Here is a 12905-nt window from a genome sequence, read left to right on the forward strand (position 1 = left end):
TGATGATTTGTTTATAATTTTGAATTGGTATGTTGGGGGCGTGAAACAAAAAGAGGGTTGGGTCCTGAGGAATTATATGTTCTGTAAATCTCTGGGTTATATTCCAGATCTGTTCCCAGAACATTTTTAACTTCGCACAGGACCAAAAGATATGAAACATTGTTCCTTTTTCTGTCCCACATCTCCAACATCGATCAGTATTTGTTGAAGAAATTTTATTCACTTTTACTGGTGTACAGTAGCATCTAGTCATTATCTTATAATTCAGTTCTTGTATTTTAGTACAAATCGAAGTCGAAAATACTGATTTGATTCTTCGATTTTCCCATTCTAATGAAAAGGTAAGGCCTATTTCTTTCTCCCATTCCCTTAAAAAAGGTAATTGATGTTGTTCCGCAGTTGTCATTAATAAAGAATATAATTTAGATATTGTATGGTCCAGCATTCCATTTTGTGTGCATAATTTTTCATATGGTGTTAGCTCTAAGGCACCCTGATTAGGAACCTGTAAAGACCCCAAAAAATGGCGAAGTTGAAATGCCCTCCAAAGATCTAAACAAAAAGGGCCCGAGGTATCTGTCAGTTCACTTATCGTCACCCATCTTGATTCTATAAGGAAATTAGATTTTTGGAAGATTCCTATTTCCATCAGATTTTTAAATCTTTTATCTTGATAACCTATAGAGAAATAGGGATTTCCTAATATTGGGTATAATAAGGAGTTTTTTCGTACCAGTCCAGTCTGTTCAAATATTTTTGCACATGTCTTGATTGTTTACCCTATAAGAGGGTGCTTACTAGTAGATGTTGATATTATTTTAGCACACAAAGGGGCTCTCTTAAGTGGTATCTCACATTGTGCCTGTTCTAAGTTTGGCCAGAGCTTACTCTCCTTGTGGCGGCACCAGTCTATTAGTCTTCCTAATTGTACCGCCAGGTAGTATTTCCATATGTCTGGCACTGCCAGCCCTCCATTCATTTTAGGGGTTGTAAGATATTTCCTACCCAACCTCGGGCGTTTAGAGTCCCATATGAAGTTTGTTATCAATGTGTCAATCTGTTTAAAATATCATACTGGAATAAATATTGTGAGTGCTTGAAAAGCGTATAGGAATTTTGGTAATATATTCATTTTAACTATATTACATCTTCCGAACCATGAATGTATTCCTCCTTTCCATTCCTGAAATAATAGGCGTATTGATTTAAGTAGGGGGATAAAGTTTGATGTAAATAATTGGGACAATTTAGGTGTAATTAACGTTCCCAAATATTTTAAAGCCGAGGTTGTCCAATTCAGTTTGAAATTTAATTTTAGTTGTTGTAGTTATATTGGTGACATATCCACTACCATAGTTTCAGATTTAATAAAGTTTATTTTCATATTGGATTGAATCCCATAAACTTCTAGTTCATGTAAGAGATTCGGCAGAGAAATAGTTGGGTTCGTAATTGAAAAAAGTACATCATCTGCAAATGCCGATAGTTTATATTGGTCATTCCCTACTTTAATACCCATGAGATCCGGGTTTATTTGGATCTTACATAAAAAGGGTTCTAATGATAATACAAATAAAAGGGGTGACAGGGGACAGCCCTGTCTAGTTCCATTTGTAATTTCAAATTCTTCTGATAATATACCATTTACCCTTACTTTTGCTGTGGGGGTTGAGTAAGACTGTGCTATCCAATTTACCATTGTCTTTCCTATCCCTATTTATGGAAGTACTAAAAACATATATTCCCACCTAACTCTATCAAATGCCTTTTCGGCGTCGGTATTAAGAAATATACTTGGGTTATGATTTTGGTGTACTATGTGCAGTAGGTTCAATAACTTGGTCGTGTTGTCTCGTGCTTCAAGAGTTGGTATAAATCCGACTTGATCTAAATGTACCAATTTCGTTAAATATCTCTGAAGTCTTATCGCTAGTATCTTAGTAAAAATCTTAAAATCGATATTTAATAACAAAATTGGCCTGTAGCTCTGGCATGAGGTAGGATCTTTCCCTTCCTTTGGGATCACTGATATGTGAGCCTGTACAGTTTCTTTAGGTATTTTTTTCCCTGTTCCCCAGGCATTGAACGTCTCTACCATAAAGTCCTTCAGATATGGAACTAATTTTTTGTAGTACTGTATGGTAAATCCGTCAGGTCCCGGTGCCTTCCCTACTTTCATGTTTTTTTATAGCTTCCATTATTTCCATTGATGTAATTGCTGATTCTAAGGTATTACTCTCAGTTTCTGATAATCGGGGCATCTTAGATGTCTGTAAATATTCTTCTATTTGAAATTGTGATATTTTAGGGGTTTGTAAGTTATACAAGGATTCATAATACTTTTTAAATTCCTGTACTATCTGTCTTGGATAGGTAATTTTCTGACCTGTATTTGTTATTATATGTGGTATATACATTGCCAGGGTTTGATCTCTTAAAGATTTAGCGAGTAATTTTCCACATTTATTTCCTGCCTCATAGTAGATTCTTCTAGATCTCTGTATGGCTGCTTTAGCCTTAAAGAACAGCAGTTCATTAATGCTATTCCTTGTTTTCAGAAGCTCTATCCTTCCTTCAGGTGATGGTGCATGTTTATGTTTGGCTTCTAGTTTATACAAGGATTGAAATAGGAGATCCAGTTGTAATGTCCGTTGCTTTTTAATCCTTGCACCATGTTTGATAAGAATACCCCGTATTACTGCTTTGTGCGTTTCCCATATAATACCCGGGTCTGAGTCTGCAGTCTTGTTAGTTTGGAAGAAGTATTCAAGTTCCGTCGTGATCTCTGTCATGGTCACTTGATCTTGTAAAAGATTCTCATTTAATCTCCAGGTCTTACTCCCCCCTTGTCTCTTGTTAAATAACTCATAAAGTAAGATAATTGGGGCATGAACCGACCAAGTTTTTGAACCTATCCTAGTATCTTTTATTGCGTGTAATTGACTGTGTGGGATTAGGAAATAGTCTATACGGGAGTAATGTTGGTGTACTGTGGAATAATACGAATAATCGCGTTCTCCCGGGTGCATCAAACGCCATACGTCTATTAATTGCTCTTTATGCAATGTTTTTGTAATTTGTTTCCGCACTCTGGGTGGAATTGAGGATGTACTTTATGATGTATCCTCCGATGGAATTAAAGGGACTTTAAAATATCTTGCGGACGACATCTTACTGTACTTATCTACCCCGCTGGTCTCGGTCCCTAATTTGCTTCAGGACTTTGGGTCATTCACTGCGATCTCTGGACTGCGGGTGAACCATTCCAAGTCCCAGGCCTTAAACCTCACCCTGGATGACACCACTGTGTCTGCTCTTAAAACCAATTTTCCCTTTAAATGGCAGGATAGGTCTCTACCATACCTAGGCATCCACCTGACTCCCTCGGTAGCCACGCTCTACACCTCCAACTATCCTCCCCTGTACAAGACTCTGCGGACGGACCTCCTGAGATGGGCGGTTAGCCCTCCGTCGTGGTTCGGCAGGTTGCATTCAGTGAAGATGAATGTTTTGCCACGGTTGCTCTACTTGTTTCGCACCTTAGCGATCTCAATTAATATGCCTGATCTTAAAGCATTTCAGAATAAGCTTGTTCAGTTTATATGGGGGGACAAGAGGCCCAGAGTGAATAGGTGAACTCTGTTTACACCCAAATTGCGGGGGGGTCTGGGGGTCCCCGACTTACTTAAATATTATTATGCTACTCAGCTCACTCACTTTATCAGATTCCATTCTAAAACGCAGCACCCGATTTAGATGCAGCTTGAAGCCATCCATGTGCCCACTACTCCAATTAATCACCTGATGTGGCTGTGGCCCAAAGACCGTCCTGTGATCCTGTGCCCCACTTTATCCCTGTCCCTGGGGATATGGGACAGACTGGCGAAACGCCATGGCTTCAAGTCTCCCCACACACCGTTGGCACCCCTACTGGGTAATCCGCGGTTCCCTCCGGGCCTCTGTCCTCCTGCTTTTGAATGGTGGACCAATAAGGGATTTCTCCGTCTGGCGGACCTTTGTGACAAGAGGGGTCTTCTCCCTAGAGCTACGCTACAGGAAAGACACTCTCTTCCAGAGGGTGAGGTTTTTCGCTACATTCAGATTTCTCACTATGCTGCCTCTATGAAACGTCACTGTGACCTAGCAACCTCGACTCCCATGGAGTACCTATGCAACACGATTGATAAACAGACGGGCTACATATCTACAAAATACAATGTATTGCACGATGACTGTACTAAACTGCCTTATATGACCCATTGGGAAGCAGACTTGGGAGAGGAAATGGACAGGGCGGAATGGAACAAGTTGGCGCAGCTGAACATCTCTCATAGAAGCCAACTATAAAGTCTTCTTGAGGTGGTATATGGTCCCGGTCCGGTTGGCGGCAGCGGTCCGGGAGGCCTCTCCTTTATGCTTTCGGGGCTGTGGTCAATCGGGCACAGTTTTACACATCTGGTGGACCTGTCCCAACGTCCGCAGATTCTGGATCCACGTATATAATTTTATATACTCACTTACCAACATTAATTTGGTCAAGTCCCCTCTACATGCTCTATTGGGCAAACCTATTGAACAGGCCCCCAAACACGCCAAATGCTTGGTTACCTTTATTTTTACGGCAGCCAAAATTGCCATAGCCCGATCCTGGAGATCGCCAGTGATATTGATGGAGCTGCTTAAGGCTAAGCTGACCTGGATCATGGTCAATGAGAGAATGGTGGCCATCCTCCAAGACAAAATGCACCTCTTTGAGAAGACTTGGGAACCCTGGATGAGATATCTGGCAGGCCCCCTGTAAATTTGAGGGTATACCCTCCGTAACTTGAGAGCGGACGACTCTCTGTTGCTATCTTGACCCCTCTCTTGCGGACCTGGACACCAACCCCTTACCACTCCTGTCTCTTATTCCCCCCTTCCCATCCCCCACCTCTTCCTTATTCTTTCTTTTCTTTCCTTCCCTTTCATTCCTGTCTATACTCTTCTTATTTCCACTGCTCTAACACTCTGCAGACGTGGTCCTCCTTGGATCATTATAGACCTGTTAGTGTCGCTTAAAGCGGCTCTTACACTGTGATTTGCCTTATCGGTTGCCTTGGTATACCAATGCGATTGAATCTGCTTCCCGTGGTTGGTGGTGTTGCGGCGGGCTGGGGTTTGGGCGACCGCTCTCCTCCTTGGGGCGCAGTGTGTTCCCCTGGGGGTGCCGTAGGGGGGGGGGCGAGCCCGGACCTGGTTGGCGTCGCCCCGGTCCGAGGAACAACCGGAAGGGTGCTCTCTAGCCTTGTATGCCATTGCCATGTGCTCTTTCGGGGGCAGATGTTAACTCTATGCATTCTTGTGTATTTTTCTTTGCACATAAACCAAATAAAAATCTATTGAAATCTAAAGTTCTAGTCTAAATAAAATATTGTAACAGTTTCTAGTAGAGATCATAAATTATTTAATTTGTAATGCAATCATAGAAATAGCTTGTTTAAGTTCTTAAAACTTTCATGGAATAAAAATTGCATATTTCAGGAAAAGTTAAATTTATGAAATGTATAATCAAAGAATGAGTATTGTATATAGCTGGTTGTAGAAACAATCCCTGCCCTTAAGACATTCCTGTCTAAGATGTTTCACCCTTCCTAAGGCTAAATCATCAAATTACCTCAATGGATAGGGTCTAGGAGGGGCAAAGCATGTCAGAGGGGCGTGGCTTAAGGGCAGGAACTGTGTCTACAACCAGCTATACACATAAAACTTACCAGTGAGATTTCTATGGAGTGCAGCCTTATTCTTTGATCTTGTTATATGTATTGAGCAAGATGAGCTCTTGTGACTTGCACCTGGAGCAGTGGACTTCCTGAGAGGTTATTTTAAGAGCTTTGAATGGTGCAGTTTTTCATTTAGCATTTTATTCTAAAATGTATAACTTGGAATAACCTCCTTTGGTTTAGTCTTATAGAGAAAAAACATATTTGCTAAATCAAATAGAGGAATAAATGCAAACATGATAAGATATTTAGGTAAAATTCATTTGCACAAAGCACAGTAAATACAAAGCTCTAATAGCACAAATGCAATTCTGTTAAAATAAATAAAGGGGTTGATTACTTTTTGCGTTTCACAAACTCGGAAGTGCTATATTTTCTTATTCACATCATATTTGTCCTTACCAACAGTGTGGACAAGGGCAGCTATTTAATTTAACAACAATGTTTATCTTAGCTTCTGTTTTAAAGAGAACCTCAAACCAAGCTTTAAAGGGAAACTATTGGTGAAGGTGGGTCAGGTAAGATACATTTAAATACTGGTCTGTAAGCCCTTAATACAGCAGTCTGCTGTAACTGTTAACCACAAAATATAATATTCAAATAACCAATTACAACAGTAATTACAAATGTCTGATAGAAAACTCCTGGAAACAGCGATATTTGGTGGTGATAGTTCATTTAGTAATATGTTTACTGGTATCACATAGTTGGTGTTGGAGACCAATGGCTAGAAGTCTTCCCATCCTCCCTACAAAGGAGCATAGGTCACCTGCTAGGAACTGCTTGCGGGATGTTCCGACTGGAGTGCTGCCAGGTGAGACGTCCAGGTATTCAACTGGGGCACTAATGCAGTGACTGCACACAGATGGCACCCGTGGTAAGTAGAAGATCTCAAGCAGAACAGAAGTCAGTATAGTAGCCAGTTTAAATCAAAGGTCAGGTACTGGATGTCAACATAAGTAAGCATAGTCAGGAGGATAGCCAAAGTCATACACAGGAGAGTAGAAAGAGCAAGTCCATTGAACACAGGGTCGAACCAGGAGGCAGGCAGAAGACAGGTCCAGGGGTAAGCCAAGTTGGCAACAGGAAATAACAGATGCAAGATTTCACAGGAACAAATGCACTGGAGAGCCGAAGATCAAACAGATGCCCACTCGGGCCACCTTTTCCAGATATTTGGCACAAATTTCTTGGATAAGTCTGGGAGCATGTACATTGAATGCAGGTTCCCAATACTTTTTTTCAGGAGGATACCCCTTCTATTTTATCAGGTATTGGATCTGTCCTCCCCTCTTCCTGCAGTCCAAGATTGACTCCACCTCATATCCCATCTCTTCACCAACTGTTATAGGTGATGAAGGTGGATCGACTTTTGCCAGAAACGTGTGGAAACTTGATGGTTTGAGCAGGGAAACAAGAAACATTGGGGGAATCCTGTAAGAGTCAGGGAGTGACAGTTCAAATGCTACAGAATTTACTTCTGACTTGATTTGAAACTGCCCAATGTACCTTGTGTGATACGATTCTGATATGGTCGTGTGAGTGACTGGTATTCCATATTCAGTCAGTGATAGTAATGACTCCTGTCCTCCATGAAACTAACAAGGTTATTACAGTTCAGAAAAGCAAGTCGGAAGGACTCAAAACAGCACGGGGGATGTGGCTGATAATTGGCTTATAAGTCATGATCACGCGCCACACCTTCTTGAGTCTTTCAACTGTGCATGTCACTATCTTTTTGGGTTGTGCAAGAGGCGCGTGACCGTAAGCGCGCACAAACAGAACTTAACTATAACTAGTAGTCCATGTGATCATCACGGTTATGAGCAGTGATCAAATTAGCCAATCCTTAGGGGTATATGAGACCGCGCAAGGCGTGGTATTAATGGGATTCTATCCATAAAGTTCAGGGAAAGCCCAGGGATTTTGGGACTTTCTTTTTTTAGCCATGGCGGACGCGTTGTGTGATGCAGATAACATTGACGGGTACCTCCTACGATCGATGATGAGTCCCCCGATCATGGAGTGATGCTACAATATCCGGTAAATGTATTGATTCTTACTTTCATGATTATGGTGTATTTTAGCTTGTAGAAGATAGGTGAATAAAATATGTCTTATGCTTAGAAGTGTGCCTGTTTTGTATAACAGAGAGAGATAAGGAAGAGTTTAATCTAGTTATCAAGACATAAAATTGGCGTAGTCGGCAGTCCTCTCCCTGAAACATGATCGTTACCTTTGAAGTATTGTAACTTTTTATGAATAAACACTGCAATAGTGATAATTTGGGAGGTGCCTGTATTAGTTGAAGGGTACCCCCCGTGTTAATATTGCAAGTTGGCACTTTGCCAAATAATAAGATCATGTTCAGGAAAAAAGAGAAAAACCAAAATTGAGACAAAAGTGGAGGTTCCCGGCTGTTCCGAGCCTCCTTATGATATTATAGCTCATGAACTGGCCACTCATGGGTTGGCAGAATCATGGGAAAGTAAACTCAAGGATTGTGAACCCCTCAATGTTGTTAAAGTACTTGAGGGAATCCCTGCCAAGGCAGGTGATGTAGTTACCCTGGCTAGACGTAGCTGGGTGTTGGCATATTGTGAGCCCCTCAATGTTGTTAAAGTACTTGAGGGAATCCCTGCCAAGGCAGGTGATGTAGTTACCCTGGCTAGGCGCAGCTGGGTGTTGGCATCCGCATATCGCAGAATGCCTAAGGCTTTACAGAAAGCCATCAGCGAGCGTCACAAGACGGAGCAATTGTTGCTCGAGTCTGAAGGACGCCGTCTGGTGTTAGAATGTAACAGTAAGCTATTAAGGGGATCCAAATGTATGTAGCAGACAAGCTAAAAGAGGTAGCTAAATTTATACAACAAGTAGATTCATGAAGGTCTAGAAGGCAGCAGGGTTGGATACTAATGATGCTATGAAATCACTTTTTATCCAAACATTTATGACAAATCTGCAGGTGGAATGTGAATTAATGGTCAAGCAGGTGATTTCTGTCTAACCATGACAGCGGGAGGATTTGGAACGGTTGTTTTAGAGAAGGATGCAGCAGGTTATTTTTGAAAGTAATACAGTTAAGTTACTTTTTTATTAAGAGGGAGCATGGTAAATATTTTGGTCCCTGATGAGAAAATGTTGTTTGTTGCAGATGATTGAATGCATTTTGAGGTTTCTGTTGTAAATGTGACAATGTTATCTGAATTCGGACAGAGAGGTAACGTGCATATGGTATATGTATATGTGAGTCTGAGATAGACCCTCTCACTAAACGTGCCTAACCAGTCACTAGACGAAAAGAAACAACTAAGTTTGGTCCAGAATTAAGGGATAAAATAGGTCCTGATAGGAAGCTTATCCCAGTGGTAGATAAGGAAGGGAAACCTTATCTGCGGGAAGATGGTACACCAGTATGGGAGACGGAGTTGGTTCCGCATGTGGAAGGGCGAACTAGTATAGAGGACTTTACCCAAACTGAAGTAGATGAAATTCTCTCACCAGGTTTCGCCAAAAACCTGGGGAGTCTGATATGAGATGGATAATTAGGTTGAATGAGACATAGTTTGAGCTTCTTAGAAGTCATGGATGACCCCTTTTTGGTAAAAAAATTCACCACCTTAGCCACTGCAGTTGCAGTAGTGCTGTCAGTATTATTATGCGCAGGCTGCTGTCTGGTACCATGCATGAAGGGACTCATCTCAAGAGTGGTGGATAGAGCTGCGAGCTATGTAATGTATACAGTTCTGTCCATGCAGGACCCTGACTTACATGATAGATCAAGGTCAGCCTCTTTGCCTGTATGAGCGAGTGATGCTGTTTTTTTGAAGGCCCCCACTAAAACAGACAGACTTCTGGGGTGGGAGCTCGAGTAAGAATCTACATTTGTAGGTTCAACAGGAGGGAGATGTTTGAAGAATTGGCTGAGTCAGGAATCTTTCATAAATGCAGCTGAAGTAAAGTATATATGAACCTATAAACGTAGATAGAAGTTATACTTTATGTAAATTACAGTTAGAGTGATGCTTTATGATTAGCTTGTTTTGGGACACACATTCCTCCCTTTGCCTGTATGAAGGGGAGGGAAGTTTATTTTATTACTTCTGCAGAGAGAAGACCTTAAGAGATAACAGGACAAGACTTCCATATGGAGAAATAATTTAACAGAAGCGTTGCAGATAATTAATAACAGGCCTCTAACAGAATCCACCACTCCTTTAATGAGAATGTTAACACTCAATTTGACAGTCGAGGTAGTCAAAATAGATACAATTATCTATTGGAAGACTCACCCAGATGCAATAGCACCATATAGGGGTACGCCTGCCTCCGCTGGATTAGACCTACACTCGCTGGAGGTGGCTGTAATAAATCCACATCAGGTACGTATTTTAAGTACAGGAATAGGTTGTAAGATACCTTATCAGCATTATGGGCAGATTGCATCTAGATCCAGCCTCGCCCAGAAAGGGGCTGTGGTTGTTGGAGGAGTGATTGACTCGGATTACCAAGGAGAAATCAAGGTAATTATGATAAATCTGGGCTTGTCAGATATCATTATAGGAAAAGGGGAACGTATGGCTCAACTCATTCTAATCCCTATCTATCTAGCTGAGTTGAAAGAAGGCCCCGCACCTACTGAACTAACGGTTAGGGGTGATAAGGGATTTGGTTCCACTAACACTTTGAATGTAGGGGCCAAAATCTGGATACAGAATGTGCAAGGACCGCCTTCTCCTGCTGAGGTGATAGCGGTAGGTAAGGATAAAACTCTGTTGATAATGAGACCAGGGCATGAAAAATGGGAATATGTCCCACAAGAGAAATGTTATCTGCGAGAGTAAGTCATACTGTTTGGGTTTATCCACAGATCAGAAGCAAAGTTATCCTTGGAATCCTTGGTAACGTGTTATTGGTCGTTTATGGAGGTGATGGAGTCACGCCTGGATTTTGCATAAAAGATACCAGCAAGGCGATAGTCCAGTGGGGATGGGCGAGTGCCAGTGTCATCAGAAGACAGGATGACTTTAACTGTTCGGTAAACCAGATATGTAAGATTTTGAATCTGACAATTAATGGAACTTTGTGGACTGGAGATCCTCTAGATACAGGTTACCAGCCCACGTATGGAGTACATTCCGGACAAGGATATGTGAATATATCCTCAAAAGTGAAGGTGAAATGTTGTAAACAAGAACCAAATTTTCCCCACCTAACTTGGGGAGACAGACTGAGATTGGTTAAAAATTGTTCAGTGATGGCTAATACCACCTTCCGATTTCCTCTAGCAACTTTAAATGTTCTAATGTGTACAAATGGTTCTGAAATTAAAAATAGAACTATTTGGGCACAATATCTAATTTTTGCAAATGTGGACACTGCACGAATAGATCCAGGACTTATTAAGAGACTTCCTTCCACTTGTGAGAAAGTGGGACAACATGCGCAAAAGACAGTCATTCATGCTCAAATAACTTTTCCTCCTACCAAGCTTTGCCTAAGGGGACGATATAAAAGAGCATGGTATGACACCCTGTTAGGAGGATATGGAACTATTACTGGAACTTTAAATAGCTTTGATATTGAAACTTTAGCTAATAGAATGCACAATGCTGGTAGTAAAATGAATGATGCTTTGACTTTGCAAGCTCCCTGGATGCCAACTATTTGGGCACCTGTGAGAAAACAGTCTGGAATAGATGCTATTATGCTTAATTTACAGAATGCCTCCAATGATTTTGCTTTAGGTTTTGATCAAAATGTTACAAAATTTGTGAATTGGACGGTGTGTTCCTTGCAAACCATTTATCAACAGGTGCAAAAATCAAATTACCAGACAAGTCTAATGACTGGAAATGAAAATGTGTGGAGGACCGTATTTGACGCTTCAATATCTCCAAATAATTGGATACATTTGGATCCTCAGAAAATGGTGTGCAATGACACAATCTGTCAAGGAATAATAGTAATGTATAACGTAGCAAAGACAAGTATAATGTGTAAATTTATAGTATTACCCTTATTAGTGGGGCCACTTAATAATCAACATTTTTGGGTCCCACAATTTAATGGTCAATATGTGGACGAAAATAATAAGACTCATGATCTGACATTCTGTGACTCTACTTTGGAAGGGAAAATTTGTAAATTGCAGTCTTCTGTTTTTGAACCTTGTTTATTACAGAACACTGTAAATAAATGTGAATGGGTTATTATGCCTGCAGACTATCGGTGGATGGTGGAAATTGCTCCACAGGTGGTCTGTATGGCAACTAATTTGTCTGCTGTTCCAAAAATGAAGGTGCCCTTCACTGGATGCTTACACAACGTCTCCATACTAATGTGGGAAAATGAAACATTTATGTTGACTAGAGATATAGATATGGCAGTTAACATAGATTGGGATGCAACTAAATTAAAAGTGCCAAATTGGGATTTTAATCTTACCAAACTCCATAAAATCCTTAATGATTCTTCGGAAATAAAGAAAGTAATTGGACAATTGAACAACAGTATAATTAATCATATGATCAGTACCACTGTAGTAGCTGGAAAACTGGTTAAAGTGGGTTCTAGTATAGCAGGTGCTACCTCTCACCATTGGTGGAATGCATTCACTGGTTGGTCGGCATCAGCGACCCAAACATTGAGTGCTTTAGTACACCCTTTGTTGGTGGTGACGTGCGCAGTTGTGATTCTATCTATATGGAATTGCTACTTGGCATACAGGGTTTGCTGTAAAAAGGAAAAAGTCATTATGGTTTCATATATGGACAGAAGTCATTAAGGACCGTTTGTGATACGATTCTGATATGGTCGTGTGAGTGACTGGTATAGTATTAGATAGAGTCCATATTCAGTCAGTGATAGTAATGACTCCTGTCCTCCATGAAACTAACAAGGTTATTACAGTTCAGAAAAGCAAGTCTGAAGGACTCAAAACAGCACGGGAGATGTGGCTGATAATTGGCTTATAAGTCATGATCACGCGCCACACCTCCTTGAGTCTTTCAACTGTGCATGTCACTATCTTTTTTTGGGTTGTGCAAGAGGCGCGTGACTGTAAGCGCGCACAAACAGAACTTAACTATAACTAGTAGTCCATGTGATCATCACGGTTATGAGCAGTGATCAAATTAGCCAATC

The 12905-nt window shown here is 40.9% G+C and overlaps 2 protein-coding genes across 2 annotated transcripts; both read left to right on the top strand.

Annotated features, from left to right (window-relative positions):
• Positions 1 to 9985: 9985 nt before the first annotated feature.
• Positions 9986 to 10603, top strand: LOC309550545 (deoxyuridine 5'-triphosphate nucleotidohydrolase-like; the record flags this gene model as incomplete). The annotated part of the gene is made up of 1 exon (XM_082250899.1): positions 9986 to 10603. One exon carries the CDS (start codon positions 9986 to 9988, stop codon positions 10601 to 10603), a length of 618 nt encoding a protein of 205 aa, XP_082107025.1.
• A 545-nt stretch (positions 10604 to 11148) lies between these two features.
• Positions 11149 to 12546, top strand: LOC309550546 (uncharacterized protein; the record flags this gene model as incomplete). The annotated part of the gene is made up of 1 exon (XM_082250900.1): positions 11149 to 12546. Exon 1 carries the CDS (start codon positions 11362 to 11364, stop codon positions 12544 to 12546), a length of 1185 nt encoding a protein of 394 aa, XP_082107026.1. The 5' UTR covers positions 11149 to 11361.
• Positions 12547 to 12905: the final 359 nt, after the last annotated feature.

The sequence above is a fragment of the Pelophylax lessonae genome (assembly GCF_965119305.1).
Source record: "Pelophylax lessonae genome assembly, chromosome: 3".
Taxonomy (NCBI): domain Eukaryota; kingdom Metazoa; phylum Chordata; class Amphibia; order Anura; family Ranidae; genus Pelophylax; species Pelophylax lessonae.